The sequence below is a fragment of the Callionymus lyra genome, chromosome 1, assembly GCF_982586985.1.
Source record: "Callionymus lyra chromosome 1, fCalLyr1.hap1.1, whole genome shotgun sequence".
Classification (NCBI taxonomy): domain Eukaryota; kingdom Metazoa; phylum Chordata; class Actinopteri; order Syngnathiformes; family Callionymidae; genus Callionymus; species Callionymus lyra.
Window position 1 is genome coordinate 49,225,825 of NC_141818.1, and position 19,681 is coordinate 49,245,505.

The 19,681-nt window shown below is 36.4% G+C and overlaps 1 protein-coding gene across 2 annotated transcripts; it reads left to right on the top strand.

The window, feature by feature from the left end:
- Positions 1-773: 773 nt before the first annotated feature.
- On the top strand, positions 774-19,140 carry LOC148090004 (von Willebrand factor A domain-containing protein 7-like). Of its 2 annotated transcripts, none has more exons than XM_087811126.1 (18): positions 774-830; positions 1,504-1,689; positions 5,030-5,231; positions 5,353-5,438; positions 5,501-5,594; positions 7,935-8,063; positions 8,136-8,322; positions 8,374-8,534; positions 8,794-8,906; positions 10,519-10,635; positions 11,588-11,776; positions 11,900-12,041; positions 12,103-12,255; positions 13,953-14,045; positions 14,113-14,222; positions 14,280-14,423; positions 15,245-15,562; positions 18,435-19,140. In XM_087811126.1, the coding sequence occupies exons 1-18, from the start codon at positions 828-830 to the stop codon at positions 18,801-18,803; spliced, it is 2,796 nt and encodes a 931-aa protein (XP_087667252.1). In that variant the 5' UTR covers positions 774-827; the 3' UTR covers positions 18,804-19,140. The 2 variants fall into 2 exon arrangements, with proteins under 2 accessions (XP_087667252.1, XP_087667261.1); XM_087811135.1 differs by lacking the exon at positions 774-830 and adding an exon at positions 860-1,000 and having other exon boundaries at positions 18,435-19,139.
- Positions 19,141-19,681: the final 541 nt, after the last annotated feature.

A 19,681-nucleotide genomic window follows, 5' to 3' on the forward strand; every position in this document is an offset into this window, starting at 1 on the left:
TCAAACTGTGCTCAGTCTCGCTCCTGTGTCGGTGCATCAGTGTTTCCAAGGATATTAGTGACTCAGAGATTGCCACGGCTCGCTTTGTTTTCATTTACCATGAGCCCATCAGCCCCCTTATGATGGCCCATTTCGGGTTCTCGATTCCTGTGCTGCAGTTTCTGAAGGCTGATTAAGTAAGTAAGTAAGAAAGTAATTTTTATTTATATAGAGCTTTTCCAGACCAGGGTCACAAAGCGCTTAAACAATCAAAACAATATTCAATAAAGTATATATTTTAAAGGTCAAGATAAAACTGATAACACAACAGGAGTTCCAGAAAATCAAGGAAAAGCCTGAACAAATAGAAACGTCTTAAGATGTTTCTTAAAGGAGTCAGTAGATCATCAAGAGCAAAGAGAGAGAAGATCGTTCCAAAGCTTAGGAGCAAAAGCCTGAAAAGATTTCTCTCCTCTGGTCCTGAACCATGTGCGAGGAACCATCAGTAGGAACAGGTATTTCGTCTTCAAGTTCTAATGTTGATGTTGTGAAGTTGTAAAAAAAAAAGATTGTGAGACTCTGTAAAAGGTTAATCCTGAGATCTTTGATCAGTGAACCATCCGATTGTTGAAGAAAAATACAAAATGTTAGGAGTGAATATCTTCGTTGATACATTATTTAGGAGTCAAACTTTTCCCAGAGGTTCTTGCATGGAGGGGGGGGGGTTAGTAAATATCTCTGAGCTCCTCTGTTCTTGTCCAGTCTTGTGCTCTAAATGTTGTCATTTTTCTTTCTTTGTTTTCATTCTCCTCCAGCAGGAACAGGTGAAAGGGAAACGAAAAAAAAAAATGGTATGTACATAAGAAGGGGCGTCTTCTCTGCTACGTTTTTCTCTCAGGTGTTCTTTAGGTCTTCATGTGTGATATGAACGTGTCTGAGGGAAGGGTTGAGATCTGACGTGAATTCTTCATCAAAGTGATTCTGACATGAGCATCTATCTGTTCTACGGCTGCCTACCTCGGTAAGGAACACTCTGGGATTCGACCGTTAATGTAAAGCTCACAAGAGTTTAATTCAAGAGACTTTTTCCATGATTTTCTTCATCAGAAGAGCTTCACTTCTTACATTAATCTACCACTGACACAGACCAAGCTTTGAGGCGTTCCTTGTTTTCTTCTCCGTCTGATTAGAGCAGCTGTTTCATCACACGAATAAGGTGGTCCAACCGTTTTTATTTCGTGGGAAAATCAAAGGAAATTGTTCGTAACGATTCGAGGAAGAGATGATGAAGTTCATCTGTAGGCTTCGTCTTTATTTTATTTATATGTTTCCATGGGATGATCTCTTGCTGTTGACCTTACGTTGCGTAATTTCCTATCTCACACTATATCTTAACTGAAACGGCAGCTGAGTCATTCGAGCTCATGCAAGACTGAAGCATGTTGTGGTTGTTTTTTGGTGTATGTTAGAGGAACTGAAATCACTCTGGTGAGGAAAACTCTTTCTCTCTCCTCCACCATCCAGAACCCGGCCATGCTCCTGCCGGCGCTGCTCGTGAGCCTCCTGGGTCTCGCTCAAGGTTTCCTCCCGTTCGACTTCAAAGGAACGTCGCTCACTCACGGAAAGATCACACGACGAGCGGTTCTTCGAAAGACGGCCGAGGTTTGTCGAGATATCGCGGAGCGTGAAGGACGACACTTCGATCTCACCGTAAGTGAACACACAGAAATGTAGGATATTAAAGTAGGGTTGAGTTTGGAAATCGATTCTGATGATGGTTTTTGGTCAATAATCTCAGGTACTTTGAACTTTCATGTACCTACTGAACTATGAATACATTATAGTGAGATTTGATTTGCAGCATTTTGTCATAAATTAGACTTTTGTGTCATGAATCCTTGCAATAGCGTCAAAAACATCACAAGTCTTTCATTTCAAAGGAAAGGGTTTTAGTGAAATGTAAACTTTTGCATTTCATTACAAAGATATTTTCAAAGTCAAAACTTACAGTTGGTAGTTAATTAGCATTCACTAACTTTTGTATTAAATATCAGGTTATCTTGTGATCATTGCGGATTATCTTTCCAAACATAAGATAGTACATATAAGATACATTTCATATATTACATCATTTGTGACTAACTTCACTGTTATCTCATTTTATCTTGTGATAAATTTGTGTTAATTTGTGAAAATATCACTTTATCTCTTGATATATTTGTGTTATCTAGTGAAAATATCACTTTATCTCTTGATATATTTGTGTTATCTAGTGAAAATATCACTTTATCTCTTGATATATTTGTGTTATCTAGTGAAAATATCACTTTATCTCTTGATATATTTGTGTTATCTAGTGAAAATATCACTTTATCTCTTGATATATTTGTGTTATCTAGTGAAAATATCACTTTATCTCTTGATATATTTGTGTTAGCTAGTGAAAATATCACTTTATCTCTTGATATATTTGTGTTATCTAGTGAAAATATCACTTTATCTCTTGATATATTTGTGTTATCTAGTGAAAATATCACTTTATCTCTTGATATATTTGTGTTAGCTAGTGAAAATATCACTTTATCTCTTGATATATTTGTGTTATCTAGTGAAAATATCACTTTATCTCTTGATATATTTGTGTTAGCTAGTGAAAATATCACTTTATCTCTTGATATATTTGTGTTAGCTAGTGAAAATATCACTTTATCTCTTGACATATTTGTGTTAGCTAGTGAAAATATCACTTTATCTCTTGATATATTTGTGTTAGCTAGTGAAAATATCACTTTATCTCTTGATATATTTGTGTTAGCTAGTGAAAATATCACTTTATCTCTTGACATATTTGTGTTAGCTAGTGAAAATATCACTTTATCTCTTGATATATTTGTGTTATCTAGTGAAAATATCACTTTATCTCTTGATATATTTGTGTTATCTAGTGAAAATATCACTTTATCTCTTGATATATTTGTGTTATCTAGTGAAAATATCACTTTATCTCTTGATATATTTGTGTTATCTAGTGAAAATATCACTTTATCTCTTGATATATTTGTGTTATCTAGTGAAAATATCACTTTATCTCTTGATATATTTGTGTTATCTAGTGAAAATATCACTTTATCTCTTGACATATTTGTGTTAGCTAGTGAAAATATCACTTTATCTCTTGATATATTTGTGTTATCTAGTGAAAATATCACTTTATCTCTTGATATATTTGTGTTATCTAGTGAAAATATCACTTTATCTCTTGATATATTTGTGTTAGCTAGTGAAAATATCACTTTATCTCTTGATATATTTGTGTTAACTAGTGAAAATATCACTTTATCTCTTGACATATTTGTGTTAGCTAGTGAAAATATCACTTTATCTCTTGATATATTTGTGTTATCTAGTGAAAATATCACTTTATCTCTTGATATATTTGTGTTATCTAGTGAAAATATCACTTTATCTCTTGATATATTTGTGTTAGCTAGTGAAAATATCACTTTATCTCTTGATATATTTGTGTTATCTAGTGAAAATATCACTTTATCTCTTGATATATTTGTGTTATCTAGTGAAAATATCACTTTATCTCTTGATATATTTGTGTTATCTAGTGAAAATATCACTTTATCTCTTGATATATTTGTGTTAGCTAGTGAAAATATCACTTTATCTCTTGATATATTTGTGTTATCTAGTGAAAATATCACTTTATCTCTTGATATATTTGTGTTATCTAGTGAAAATATCACTTTATCTCTTGATATATTTGTGTTATCTAGTGAAAATATCACTTTATCTCTTGATATATTTGTGTTAGCTAGTGAAAATATCACTTTATCTCTTGATATATTTGTGTTATCTAGTGAAAATATCACTTTATCTCTTGATATATTTGTGTTATCTAGTGAAAATATCACTTTATCTCTTGATATATTTGTGTTAGCTAGTGAAAATATCACTTTATCTCTTGATATATTTGTGTTATCTAGTGAAAATATCACTTTATCTCTTGATATATTTGTGTTATCTAGTGAAAATATCACTTTATCTCTTGATATATTTGTGTTAGCTAGTGAAAATATCACTTTATCTCTTGATATATTTGTGTTAACTAGTGAAAATATCACTTTATCTCTTGACATATTTGTGTTAGCTAGTGAAAATATCACTTTATCTCTTGATATATTTGTGTTATCTAGTGAAAATATCACTTTATCTCTTGATATATTTGTGTTATCTAGTGAAAATATCACTTTATCTCTTGATATATTTGTGTTATCTAGTGAAAATATCACTTTATCTCTTGATATATTTGTGTTATCTAGTGAAAATATCACTTTATCTCTTGATATATTTGTGTTATCTAGTGAAAATATCACTTTATCTCTTGATATATTTGTGTTAGCTAGTGAAAATATCACTTTATCTCTTGATATATTTGTGTTATCTAGTGAAAATATCACTTTATCTCTTGATATATTTGTGTTAGCTAGTGAAAATATCACTTTATCTCTTGATATATTTGTGTTAACTAGTGAAAATATCACTTTATCTCTTGACATATTTGTGTTAGCTAGTGAAAATATCACTTTATCTCTTGATATATTTGTGTTATATAGTGAAAATATCACGTTATGTTGTTTTTTGTTCTCTGGTGAAACGATCACATTATCTCGTAAAAATGAAATTGTTGACTGATCTTGTTATTGTCGTGTGTTTTCTCGTGAAACGATCCTATTATTTCTTCATATATTTGTGATATTTAGTGAAAATATCAGGTTAGCTGGTTATCATTTTGTGTTTTCACGTGAAGTGATCACATCATCTCGTGAAAAAATATCATTTTGACTCATCATTATTGTGTGTTTTCCTGTGAAAATATAACCTTATCTAGTAAAAACGTCAGTTTAGTCGGTGAGCGTGTTGTCTTATCTCTTATTATCTTAAATATCAGGTTATCATGAGGTTTATCATCTGGTGTTGATTCATGAAGTCCTCACGATACGTCGTGAAACATAAGTAAAGATAGGAGTTCTTGCTCTAGATTGACGACGGCTTGACGGCGTGGACGGTTCAGGGGGCGTGTCTCTCGTCCCGGAGGTCGGTCGTCTCCGCCATCAGGTTCCAGGCGTCTCTGCTCACGTTAACCTTGAGTAACGGGTTAGTGGACGTGGTCTATCTTCTGGGGACGGCACATCACGTCACCGACGAGGCCTTCGAAGCAGGACGTGACATCATCACGAGAGGTGAGAAACCCCGGTTACCTATACGTAACCACGGTTCTACGATCTGAATGCGAAGAGACAGTTACACAAGTGAAGAACTGATGGACGGATGTTTCTGACTGCGATTGGTTTTCATTGGAAGGTAAAGCTGCGGTGAAGGCCAGCGTACGGAGGTCAAGCTTCTTCGCCGGACAGTGGGCCCTCGGTTCGATCTGTCACACGGTCCAGGTGAGTGTGGGCGGAACGTGGAACACAGTCACGTCGTGTATTGAAACACATGATACACGCAGGACTTCTACAGTCACAGTAACTGGGTGGAAATGGGGAAGAAGGTTCCGTACGACACTCTGATCCAACCCGACCGACCGTTCGTCAACCTGGCCGGTAAGACTCGACCATCGCAATCCAACGTGATTCAAAGTATTATCGGAAAAAGTACCAAGTTCAGTGAGGTTCGTTCAAATATCGGCACCTTTGAAACTAGTTTAGAGTTTGTTTGTATCAGGGTCTCAAAGTCAACTGTTCGATTGTTGTGGGGAAATAGTTTTGTTTCCTAGATTTGATGTGTGTGTTGTCAAGAATGTGTTGATACGTAACACAATACAACAATACAATACGACTCTGGTGTTGTGATAGTGTAGTAACAAGTATATATTGTGTAGTATTGTCCAGTACTTGACTCTGGTGTTGTGATAGTGTAGTAACAAGTATATATTGTGTAGTATTGTCCAGTACTTGACTCTGGTGTTGTGATAGTGTAGTAACAAGTATATATGTGTAGTATTGTCCAGTACTTGACTCTGGTGTTGTGATAGTGTAGTAACAAGTATATATAGTGTAGTATTTTCCAGTACTTGACTCTGGTGTTGTGATAGTGTAGTAACAAGTATATATTGTGTAGTATTGTCCAGTACTTGACTCTGGTGTTGTGATAGTGTAGTAACAAGTATATATTGTGTAGTATTGTCCAGTACTTGACTCTGGTGTTGTGATAGTGTAGTAACAAGTATATATAGTGTAGTATTTTCCAGTACTTGACTCTGGTGTTGTGATAGTGTAGTAACAAGTATATATTGTGTAGTATTGTCCAGTACTTGACTCTGGTGTTGTGATAGTGTAGTAACAAGTATATATTGTGTAGTATTGTCCAGTACTTGACTCTGGTGTTGTGATAGTGTAGTAACAAGTATATATTGTGTAGTATTGTCCAGTACTTGACTCTGGTGTTGTGATAGTGTAGTAACAAGTATATATTGTGTAGTATTGTCCAGTACTTGACTCTGGTGTTGTGATAGTGTAGTAACAAGTATATATGTGTAGTATTGTCCAGTACTTGACTCTGGTGTTGTGATAGTGTAGTAACAAGTATATATGTGTAGTATTGTCCAGTACTTGACTCTGGTGTTGTGATAGTGTAGTAACAAGTATATATGTTTAGGATTGTCCAGTACTTGACTCTGGTGTTGTGATAGTGTAGTAACAAGTATATATGTGTAGTATTGTCCAGTACTTGACTCTGGTGTTGTGATAGTGTAGTAACAAGTATATATGTGTAGTATTGTCCAGTACTTGACTCTGGTGTTGTGATAGTGTAGTAACAAGTATATATGTGTAGTATTGTCCAGTACTTGACTCTGGTGTTGTGATAGTGTAGTAACAAGTATATATGTGTAGTATTGTCCAGTACTTGACTCTGGTGTTGTGATAGTGTAGTAACAAGTATATATGTGTAGTATTGTCCAGTACTTGACTCTGGTGTTGTGATAGTGTAGTAACAAGTATATATGTGTAGTATTGTCCAGTACTTGACTCTGGTGTTGTGATAGTGTAGTAACAAGTATATATGTGTAGTATTGTCCAGTACTTGACTCTGGTGTTGTGATAGTGTAGTAACAAGTATATATGTGTAGTATTGTCCAGTACTTGACTCTGGTGTTGTGATAGTGTAGTAACAAGTATATATTGTGTAGTATTGTCCAGTACTTGACTCTGGTGTTGTGATAGTGTAGTAACAAGTATATATTGTGTAGGATTGTCCAGTACTTGACTCTGGTGTTGTGATAGTGTAGTAACAAGTATATATTGTGTAGTATTGTCCAGTACTTGACTCTGGTGTTGTGATAGTGTAGTAACAAGTATATATGTGTAGTATTGTCCAGTACTTGACTCTGGTGTTGTGATAGTGTAGTAACAAGTATATATTGTGTAGTATTGTCCAGTACTTGACTCTGGTGTTGTGATAGTGTAGTAACAAGTATATATGTGTAGTATTGTCCAGTACTTGACTCTGGTGTTGTGATAGTGTAGTAACAAGTATGTATGTGTAGTATTGTCCAGTACTTGACTCTGGTGTTGTGATAGTGTAGTAACAAGTATATATGTGTAGTATTGTCCAGTACTTGACTCTGGTGTTGTGATAGTGTAGTAACAACTCTAACTGTTGTCATTTGTTTTCAAACCAAAATATATCCCAACACCAGCGTTCAATGTATCCTCTCGTCCTCAAATGAGATCCTGGCGATAACTGAGGACGAGAGGATACAGTAGAGCTGGAGCAGGAAGTGTTTGAATTCTGGGGGAACTTTGATTTTAAAAAAAATAGAACAACCCCTTAAATAGGAATGTAGGAATATAAATGAAATATAAATGTATGAAAAACAATGGAATATAATCCTGAGATCACTGGTGCATTTAGAGTTGATTCTTCCACGAAATCCTCCGCAGGTCCAGACGTTCCCACGTGTAGAAGCTGCGAGGGAAGCCACTGCGAGAACAACATTCTACCAGAGATACTCAGAAAAGGAATCCTGACCTCGAGCTACTTCGGCTTCTTCTCCAGAAGCAAACCTCCAGGTAACATCTCGACCCCGAGAATCGACACCATTATTTAGAAACTCATCCACTTCATGGCCCCCGGGGTTCAAGGTAAATGCAGTCACGGGGGTTTCTTCGACCGGTCCAGTTACGGGCACCCGACCGGGGGGATCAACAAGGACGATGTCGGAGCCAGCCACGGATCGCTGCACTTCCGGGCGGCGGCTCTGGCCGTGGACGCGACCGCGGATCTCCTGGAGGACATCAGGGTGTCCGTGGGCGACAAGAACTTCCTGAGGTACGCGTGGAGACCTGGGGACCTGCTGGGAAACTGATCCTTGTGCCGCAGGTTCATGGGCGTCTCCCAGGCGTCCGTGCTCTGCCTGGTCGTGGACACCACGGAGAGCATGGGCGAGGTCATCGAACAGGTGAAGAGAGTCGCCTTCAGCCTGATCGAGAGGAACCAGCAGGAGCCGCCGGCCTACATCCTGGTGCCCTTCAACGACCCAGGCCAGTGTTCCAGTTTTTGTCAAAATGAAGCCGTTAAGACGTCATAATGGACCACGCTCTCGTAACCTCTTGTTCGCCCAGATTTCAGACGAACTTTCTTCGTCACATTAGTTTTTCCTTTGATAAAAAAAACAACTATTGTGGCAAAATAATGAGTCAAAGTGTAGCATCTTTGAACGACTTATTACCAACTGACTCATAGTTCCTTAAACCACAGGACCTCGATTTATACTGTGATGCTTTGTTTTGTGTTTCACAGACGTTGGGCCTGTAATGATGTCGAGAGACGCAGAAGAATTTAAGGCCAACATTAACAGTTTATCAATAGGAGGAGGAGGCGACGTACCAGAGATGAGCTTGTCTGGCCTTCAGGTGATTCACGTGGAGAAATGATTATAGTTGAAAATTGTTTGATTTTAGTTTAAATTGTTGGATTATAGTTGAAAATTGTTTGATTATAGTTGAAAATTGTTTGATTATAGTTGAAAATTGTTGGATTATAGTTGAAAATTGTTTGATTTTAGTTTAAATTGTTGGATTATAGTTGAAAATTGTTTGATTATAGTTGAAAATTGTTTGATTTTAGTTGAAAATTGTTTGATTATAGTTGAAAATTGTTTGATTATAGTTGAAAATTGTTGGATTATAGTTGAAAATTGTTTGATTTTAGTTTAAATTGTTGGATTATAGTTGAAAATTGTTTGATTATAGTTGAAAATTGTTGTATTATAGTTGAAAATTGTTTGATTATAGTTGAAAATTGTTGGATTATAGTTGAAAATTGTTTGATTATAGTTGAAAATTGTTGGATTATAGTTGAAAATTGTTTGATTATAGTTGAAAATTGTTTGATTATAGTTGAAAATTGTTGGATTATAGTTGAAAATTGTTTGATTATAGTTGAAAATTGTTTGATTTTAGTTTAAATTGTTGGATTTTAGTTTAAATTGTTTGATTATAGTTGAAAATTGTTTGATTATAGTTGAAAATTGTTTGATTTTAGTTTAAATTGTTGGATTATAGTTGAAAATTGTTTGATTATGGTTGAAAATTGTTGGATTATAGTTGAAAATTGTTTGATTATAGTTGAAAATTGTTTGATTATAGTTGAAAATTGTTGGATTATAGTTGAAAATTGTTGGATTATAGTTGAAAATTGTTTGATTATAGTTGAAAATTGTTGGATTATAGTTGAAAATTGTTGGATTATAGTTGAAAATTGTTGGATTATAGTTGAAAATTGTTGGATTATAGTTGAAAATTGTTGGATTATAGTTGAAAATTGTTGGATTATAGTTGAAAATTGTTTGATTTTAGTTTAAATTGTTGGATTATAGTTGAAAATTGTTTGATTATAGTTGAAAATTGTTTGATTATAGTTGAAAATTGTTGGATTATAGTTGAAAATTGTTTGATTATAGTTGAAAATTGTTGGATTATAGTTGAAAATTGTTTGATTATAGTTGAAAATTGTTTGATTATAGTTGAAAATTGTTGGATTATAGTTGAAAATTGTTTGATTATAGTTGAAAATTGTTTGATTTTAGTTTAAATTGTTGGATTTTAGTTTAAATTGTTTGATTATAGTTGAAAATTGTTTGATTATAGTTGAAAATTGTTTGATTTTAGTTTAAATTGTTGCATTATAGTTGAAAATTGTTTGATTATAGTTGAAAATTGTTGGATTATAGTTGAAAATTGTTTGATTATAGTTGAAAATTGTTTGATTATAGTTGAAAATTGTTTGATTATAGTTGAAAATTGTTGGATTATAGTTGAAAATTGTTTGATTATAGTTGAAAATTGTTGGATTATAGTTGAAAATTGTTGGATTATAGTTGAAAATTGTTGGATTATAGTTGAAAATTGTTGGATTATAGTTGAAAATTGTTTGATTATAGTTGAAAATTATTTGATTATAGTTGAAAATGGTTTGATTTGAGTCTCTAGGAACTGATACTAACAACATACTCTCTGCTCTCAGCTCGCTCTCACTGCTGCTCCGCCTTATTCTAAGATATTTGTCTTCACTGACGCTCCGGCCAAAGATCAACATCTAAGAAGCTCCATCCAAGCTCTGATAGAAAGCACCAAGTCAACCGTGAGTCCTCTTGAAACCACACCCACGGATCGCAGTCATTAGTCTCTCCTGACACCACAGGACCGCTGTATCCATGACTACCGTCTGAAGGGTGTTTTATTTTGAAACCATCGCGTTACAAGCGTCGTTCCCCGTAAAGTGAACTCAATCCTCTCTTCTGTCTGATGAGTTCTGCGCCTTCGTTTGATCCGAGGAAGAATAACATTTAGAATTAAAACAGTCCATTTATTTAAAGTAAAGAATGATTACAAAACCTTCCAAGACCTTAAATACAACAGATAACAAAGAATGCAAATTACTCATAAATACCAGAAGTTGGAGCGCTCGGTCCAGTCATCCTGGTTCACCAGCAGATCCTTCCAGAGAGAGGCAGCTAATCTTCTAGCACGTCCCTTCTTTTAAAGACCTCCAGACCCTCGAGAACACTGAAGTAAGTGGAGTAAACAATTACAACCTCGAGGTACAGGATGTTTTGCAAAATCTGCCTCCTTCATGAACAACAGATTGATCTGAACACTGACCTGAACAAAGAATCTTCAGTCTTCCTTCACACTTGTTATCTCAAACCAGGTCTGCAGACCATAAATTCTGCGTCTTGACATTTTTAGAATCGTACACGTTTCTTATCTCAACAAGAACAGCATCTCCACACGGCTTACATCCTCTTCCCAACACATATGTCTTTCACAGTCAGATCTATTGACACAGGGTGGCACCAAGGTCAATACAAGGTTAAGAAACAGATGCCCAGAGCCCCCCAACCTTTGAACCCTGCTCCCTGGGAAAGACGAAAGTCGAAACACAAGAATATGTTTGAACTCTGAATAAAAGACAACACCATCAGTACACAAAACGAGGACATATATTCAACCCATCAATGAATACACATATGTGGATGTATTGGAGGATATATATCTTCACCCGTCTTCTCTCGTCATTCTCCCACATTCAGGTGACGTTCATGAAGACGTACAGGCCCAGAAGAGGGCGCCGCTGGTCCCTGAGACCTCAGGGCGCCCGAGCAGAGGAGCAGCTCTACAAAGACCTGGCCAGCGCCTCTGGAGGATTAGACATCGAGGTGAAGGAGTCGGAGCTTCATGACGCTCTGGCTCTGCTGGAAGACTCGTCCGACACTTCAGTGGTGAGAGAATAACTGTCACTAGAGCAGCACCGGACGACTCATGCCTCTGCCAAGGAGCTTGTTTTTACTTTCTTTACTGATGCTACTAAGAATCACACGGAACATGTTTTTTTATCTTCTCAGGTGACGGTTTTTCAGGTGGAGATGACGCCCAAAAGAAAAAGCACGGAGACCTTCAGGTTCACCTTGGACGCCTCGTTCCAGAAGGTCTGGGTCTACGTCACAGGAAACCCTTCCTTGACCTTCAAACTCACCTCTCCCTCGGGTAAACTTGATTGACATCCGTCACGTGACGCCTTCTGACTCAAACCTTCTTCATCCGTCAGGTGTGTCTCAGACGTCCAGTGAGCTCAGCGGTCGTCTCGGTTCCACCATATTTTCAGGAAACCTCAGACGCCTGAGTCTCCATGACAGCAACACAACGGGATTGTGGGAAATCTCTGTGACGTCTAATGATGCTTACGTCGTTAAAGTGACAGGTGAGAACGAGTTTGGTTTATTTAAGATCAAATATTGTTTGATTAAAGTTGGAAATTGTTTGATTAAAGTTGAAAATTGTTTGATTATAGTTGAAAATTGTTTGATTATAGTTGAAATTGTTTGATTATAGTTGAAAATTGTTTGATTAAAGTTGAAAATTGTTTGATTATAGTTGAAAATTGTTTGATTATAGTTGAAATTGTTTGATTATAGTTGAAAATTGTTTGATTATAGTTGAAAATTGTTTGATTATAGTTGAAAATTGTTTGATTATAGTTGAAAATTGTTTGATTATAGTTGAAAATTGTTTGATTAAAGTTGAAAATTGTTTGATTATAGTTGAAAATTGTTTGATTATAGTTAGAAATTGTTGGATTATATTTGAAAATTGTTTGATTATAGTTGAAAATTGTTTGATTATAGTTGAAAATTGTTTGATTATAGTTGAAAATTGTTTGATTATAGTTGAAAATTGTTGGATTATATTTGAAAATTGTTTGATTATAGTTGGAAATTGTTTGATTAAAGTTGAAAATTGTTTGATTATAGTTGAAAATTGTTTGATTATAGTTGAAATTGTTTGATTATAGTTGAAAATTGTTTGATTATAGTTGAAAATTGTTTGATTATAGTTGAAAATTGTTTGATTATAGTTGAAAATTGTTTGATTATAGTTGAAAATTGTTTGATTAAAGTTGAAAATTGTTTGATTATAGTTGAAAATTGTTTGATTATAGTTAAAAATTGTTGGATTATATTTGAAAATTGTTTGATTATAGTTGAAAATTGTTTGATTATAGTTGAAAATTGTTTGATTATAGTTGAAAATTGTTGGATTATATTTGAAAATTGTTTGATTATAGTTGAAAATTGTTTGATTATAGTTGAAAATTGTTTGATTATAGTTGAAAATTGTTTGATTATAGTTGAAATTGTTTGATTATAGTTGAAATTTGTTTGATTAAAGTTGAAAATTGATTGATTATAGTTGAAAATTGTTTGATTAAGTTGAAAATTGTTTGATTATAGTTGAAAAGTGTTTGATTATAGTTGAAATTGTTTGATTAAAGTTGAAAATTGTTTGATTAAAGTTGAAAATTGATTGATTATAGTTGGAAATTGTTGGATTATAGTTGAAAATTGTTTGATTTTAGTTTAAATTGTTTGATTAAAGTTGAAAATTGTTTGATTACAGTTGAAAATTGTTTGATCATAGTTGAAAATTGTTGGATTATAGTTGAAAATTGTTGGATTATAGTTGAAAATTGTTTGATTACAGTTGAAAATTGTTTGATTATAGTTGAAAATTGTTTGATTATAGTTGAAAATTGTTGGATTATATTTGAAAATTGTTTGATTATAGTTGAAAATTGTTTGATTATAGTTGAAAATTGTTTGATTATAGTTGAAAATTGTTTGATTATAGTTGAAATTGTTTGATTATAGTTGAAATTTGTTTGATTAAAGTTGAAAATTGTTTTATTATAGTTGAAAATTGTTTGATTAAGTTGAAAATTGTTTGATTATAGTTGAAAAGTGTTTGATTATAGTTGAAATTGTTTGATTAAAGTTGAAAATTGTTTGATTAAAGTTGAAAATTGATTGATTATAGTTGAAAATTGTTGGATTATAGTTGAAAATAGTTTGATTTTAGTTTAAATTGTTTGATTAAAGTTGAAAATTGAAATCCTTTTAGGTCAGAATTCGATCAACTTCATCTTCAGCCTCATGGAAAGGTTCGAGGGAGCACACGGAGACATCAGTCTAAAGGAAGGACGACTTCTGGCCGGTCAGAACTTCAGGTCATCTTTTAACTGGACATGTGTGTCAATCATCTTCCATTTTTACGCCTGAAGGCGGCGACGCCACGCTCATGGTCACGCTGACAGGAAGTGACAGCGTCGAAGCCACAGAGGTCAGCCTGCGTGAACGTTCAGGACGGACGAGAGTCAGCGACTCACTTCAGGTGAGACTCTTCAGTCCAGTCACTCGAGAACAATCACCATCTCGATTCTCCCGACAGCCATCTGGAGACGGGACTTATTTAGCGGAGTTCACGGCGGTTCCGGCCGGTGACTACGACGTCCTCCTGAGAGGAGAAGACGGCGGCTCCAGCTTCCAGAGACAATCCTCCACACGGATCAAGACCTCCAGGGTCTCCATCAAGGTCAGTCTGACCCTCAACGTCAGTCACACGAGACGATGTTTGTTGGTTTTATAAATGATCTGCGATTGTTTAAAAATGACATCAAATATTTGATGAAGAAATGAATATTTACTGATTGAAGTTAAAGTTTCGATGTCACACGTCGAACAGAAACATTATCAAGGTTTTCATCTTCATGAGAAGTAACTTGAGAACAAGTACGAGTTCAGACCTGCAGACGCACAACTGTTGTCGTCGTATTGCTTTGTTGGATTATAGCTGAAAATTGTTGGATTATAGCTGAAAATTGTTGGATTATAGTTGAAAATTGTTTGATTACAGTTGAAAATTGTTTGATTATAGTTGAAAATTGTTTGATTATAGTTGAAAATTGTTTGATTATAGTTGAAAATTGTTGGATTACAGTTGAAAATTGTTGGATTACAGTTGAAAATTGTTTGATTATAGTTGAAAATTGTTGGATTATAGTTGAAAATTGTTGGATTATAGTTGAAAATTGTATGATTATAGTTGAAAATTGTTGGATTATAGTTGAAAATTGTTTGATTATAGTTAGAAATTGTTGGATTATAGTTGAAAATTGTTGGATTATAGTTGAAAATTGTTTTATTATAGCTGAAAATTGTTGGATTATAGTTGAAAATTGTTGGATTATAGTTGAAAATTGTTGGATTATAGCTGAAAATTGTTTTATTATAGTTGAAAATTGTTTGATTATAGTTGAAAATTGTTTGATTATAGTTGAAAATTGTTTGATTATAGTTGAAAATTGTTACATTTTCTGATCCAACAACCAACTAATAAAGTGCATCAACTCACAGACACAAAGAAATGAAAGCAGCATCGAACCAGGAACCACCGTCAGGATCACCATCACAGTGGTCGTAGTGAGCGACGGTACAACAGACGACGATGCAACAGGGACGTTTCAAGTGAAGGTCAACAACGACCGAGGCTTTCACTCTGGTTCGCCCAGTTCTCTCTTCATCAACGGAGGAACAGCCTCTGGCTCTGTGACCTTGACGGTCCCGCCCGACGCTCCCTCGGGGTCGGACGTGACGCTCACCATCCTGGTAGAAAACAACGCCGACGCCTCTGATGTTAACTACGCTGTACTGCGATTCTCTGTCATTGCAAAGGTGAGCAAGATCTTTGTGTGGTGTCAAAGTGTTACTCTGTGAGGTGTCAAAGTATTACTCTGTGAGGTGTCAAAGTGTTACTCTGTGAGGTGTCAAAGTGTTACTCTGTGAGGTGTCAAAGTATTACTCTGTGAGGTGTCAAAGTGTTACTCTGTGAGGTGTCAAAGTGTTACTCTGTGAGGTGTCAAAGTGTTACTCTGTGAGGTGTCATAGTATTACTCTGGGAGGCGTCATAGTATTACTCTGTGAGGTGTCAAAGTGTTACTCTGTGAGGTGTCAAAGTGTTACTCTGTGAGGTGTCAAAGTGTTACTCTGTGAGGTGTCAAAGTGTTACTCTGTGAGGTGTCAAAGTGTTACTCTGTGAGGTGTCAAAGTGTTACTCTGTGAGGTGTCAAAGTGTTACTCTGTGAGGTGTCAAAGTGTTACTCTGTGAGGTGTCAAAGTGTTACTCTGTGAGGTGTCAAAGTGTTACTCTGTGAGGTGTCAAAGTATTACTCTGTGAGGTGTCAAAGTGTTACTCTGTGAGGTGTCAAAGTGTTACTCTGTGAGGTGTCAAAGTGTTACTCTGTGAGGTGTCAAAGTATTACTCTGTGAGGTGTCAAAGTATTACTCTGTGAGGTGTCAAAGTGTTACTCTGTGAGGTGTCAAAGTGTTACTCTGGGAGGCGTCACAGTGTTACTCTGTGAGGTGTCAAAGTGTTACTCTGTGAGGTGTCAAAGTGTTACTCTGTGAGGTGTCAAAGTGTTACTCTGTGAGGTGTCAAAGTGTTACTCTGTGAGGTGTCAAAGTGTTACTCTGTGAGGTGTCAAAGTGTTACTCTGTGAGGTGTCAAAGTATTACTCTGTGAGGTGTCAAAGTGTTACTCTGTGAGGTGTCAAAGTGTTACTCTGTGAGGTGTCAAAGTGTAACTCTGTGAGGTGTCAAAGTGTTACTCTGTGAGGTGTCAAAGTATTACTCTGTGAGGTGTCAAAGTGTTACTCTGTGAGGTGTCAAAGTGTTACTCTGTGAGGTGTCAAAGTATTACTCTGTGAGGTGTCAAAGTATTACTCTGTGAGGTGTCAAAGTGTTACTCTGTGAGGTGTCAAAGTGTTACTCTGTGAGGTGTCAAAGTGTTACTCTGTGAGGTGTCAAAGTATTACTCTGTGAGGCGTCACAGTGTTACTCTGTAAGGTGTCATAGTAATACTCTGTGAGGCGTCATACTATAACTCTGCGAGGCGTCATAGTATTACTCTGTAAGGTGTCATAGTATTACTCTGCAAGGTGTCATAGTACTACTCTGTGAGGCGTCATAGTACTTTAGGCATTTTAGGCATTTACTCTGGGAGGTGTCATAGTATTACTCTGCGAGGTGTCAAAGTATTACTCTGTGAGGTGTCAAAGTGTTACTCTGTGAGGTGTCAAAGTGTTACTCTGTGAGGTGTCAAAGTGTTACTCTGTGAGGTGTCAAAGTGTTACTCTGTGAGTCGTCACAGTGTTACTCTGTAAGGTGTCATAGTAATACTCTGTGAGGCGTCACAGTGTTACTCTGTAAGGTGTCATAGTAATACTCTGCAAGGTGTCATAGTACTACTCTGTGAGGCGTCATAGTACTTTAGGTATTTTAGGCATTTACTCTGGGAGGTGTCATAGTATTACTCTGCGAGGTGTCATAGTATTACTCTGTAAGGTGTCATAGTATTACTCTGCAAGGTGTCATAGTACTACTCTGTGAGGCGTCATAGTACTTTAGGCATTTTAGGCATTTACTCTGGGAGGTGTCATAGTATTACTCTGCGAGGTGTCATAGTATTACTCTGCTAGGCGTCATAGTACTACTCTGTGAGGCGTCATAGTATTACTCTGTGAGGTGTCAGTATTAATCTGTGAGGCGTCATAGTATTACTCTGTGAGGTGTCATAGTATTACTCTGTAAGGTGTCATAGTATTACTCTGCAAGGTGTCATAGTACTTTAGGCATTTTAGGCATTTACTCTGGGAGGTGTCATAGTATTACTCTGTAAGGTGTCATAGTATTACTCTGTGAGGCGTCCTAGTATTACTCTGAGAGGCGTCATAGTATTAATCTGTGAGGCGTCATAGTATTACCCTGGGAGGTGTCATAGTATTAATCTGTGAGGTGTCATAGTATTACTCTGTGAGGCGTCCTAGTATTACTCTGAGAGGCGTCATAGTGTTAATCTGTGAGGTGTCATACTATTACTCTGGGAGGCGTCATAGTATTACTCTGTGAGGTGTCATAGTATTACTCTGAGAGGCGTCATAGTATTACTCTGTGAGGCGTCATAGTATTACTCTGTGAGGTGTCATAGTATTACTCTGAGAGGCGTCATAGTATTAATCTGTGAGGTGTCATAGTATTACTCTGGGAGGCGTCATAGTATTACTCTGAGAGGCGTCATAGTATTAATCTGTGAGGTGTCATAGTATTACTCTGGGAGGCGTCATAGTATTACTCTGTGAGGTGTCATAGTATTACTCTGTGAGGTGTCATAGTATTAATCTGTGAGGCGTCATAGTATTACTCTGTGAGGTGTCATAGTATTACTCTGTAAGGTGTCATAGTATTACTCTGCAAGGTGTCATAGTACTTTAGGCATTTTAGGCATTTACTCTGGGAGGTGTCATAGTATTAGTCTGTAAGGTGTCATAGTATTACTCTGTGAGGCGTCCTAGTATTACTCTGAGAGGCGTCATAGTATTAATCTGTGAGGTGTCATAGTATTACTCTGAGAGCCGTCATAGTATTACTCTGGGAGGCGTCATAGTATTACTCTGTGTGAAGTCGAGTGTGTGGACCAGGGTGTTCTGAAGTTCTGGTGACGCCCGTGAGATTCATGGCTGGTCTTCATCACCCTCTGGTCTCGTCACAGGTGACAGATGTTGAGCGGCCAGTCTTCGAGACCATCGACGCCTCAAAATGCCCCCAAGCCTCGTCCTGTTCTTCGTCGACCTGGTCTTTGATCACCAAGGTCACCGATCCCGGCGGCTCCGGCATCAGCGCCGTCAGGATCCATCAGGGTGAAGGGACTCTGGATTTAAGTGCCGTCGCCGAGGCTGGAGGTCAGAGCGCGACCGTGGCCAACTACAGCGCCTCCTGCTGCTCGCAGAAGGTGGTGCTGGCAGCTGTGGACGGCGTCGGAAACGTGGGGACGTTTGCAGCCACGAACCGAGCTGGACTTGGTTTCTCTGTGGGAAGCGTCTTCTGGAGCAGCCTCCTGGTTTCTCTGCTGTTCCTGTGACGACGCCAAACATTTATACTTTTATACTCTGTGAAGCAGGAAGTCAACCCTTTATTTCACCGGAACTCTACTCACAGTCCAACCTTCAGGTGAAAACAATGACAATGACTTCAAATAAAAACAAAAGCAAAAAGTTCATGTTCTATTCATTTTTCTATTGCTTAGTTTGTGTTTTCGTATTTCATTCTTTTATTTTTTCCTATGGTGTGTTTACAACACTGACAATACAAGTACCTGATTCTGATTATTACTCTCAATATTATCAGCTAAATTGTTGTCGGAAGAAAGTACATCAAATATTTACTTTTCAGACAGTGATAATAAATAGGACAGAAATGACATTAACATTTTGTTCTTTCTTTTAATATTTATTTTTTATTCACAGTCATAGTATTACTCTGTGAGGTGTCGTAGTATTACTCTGTGAGGTGTCGTAGTATTACTCTGTGAGGCATCATAGTATTACTCTGTGAGGTGTCATAGTATTACTCTGTGAGGTGTCATAGTATTACTCTGTGAGGTGTCGTAGTATTACTCTGTGAGGCATCATAGTATTACTCTGTGAGGTGTCATAGTATTACTCTGTGAGGTGTCATAGTATTACTCTGTGAGGTGTCGTAGTATTACTCTGTGAGGCATCATAGTATTACTCTGTGAGGTGTCATAGTATTACTCTGTGAGGTGTCATAGTATTACTCTGTGAGGCATCATAGTATTACTCTGTGAGGTGTCATAGTATTACTCTGTGAGGTGTCGTAGTATTACTCTGTGAGGCATCATAGTATTACTCTGTGAGGTGTCATAGTATTACTCTGTGAGGCATCATAGTATTACTCTGTGAGGTGTCATAGTATTACTCTGTGAGGTGTCGTAGTATT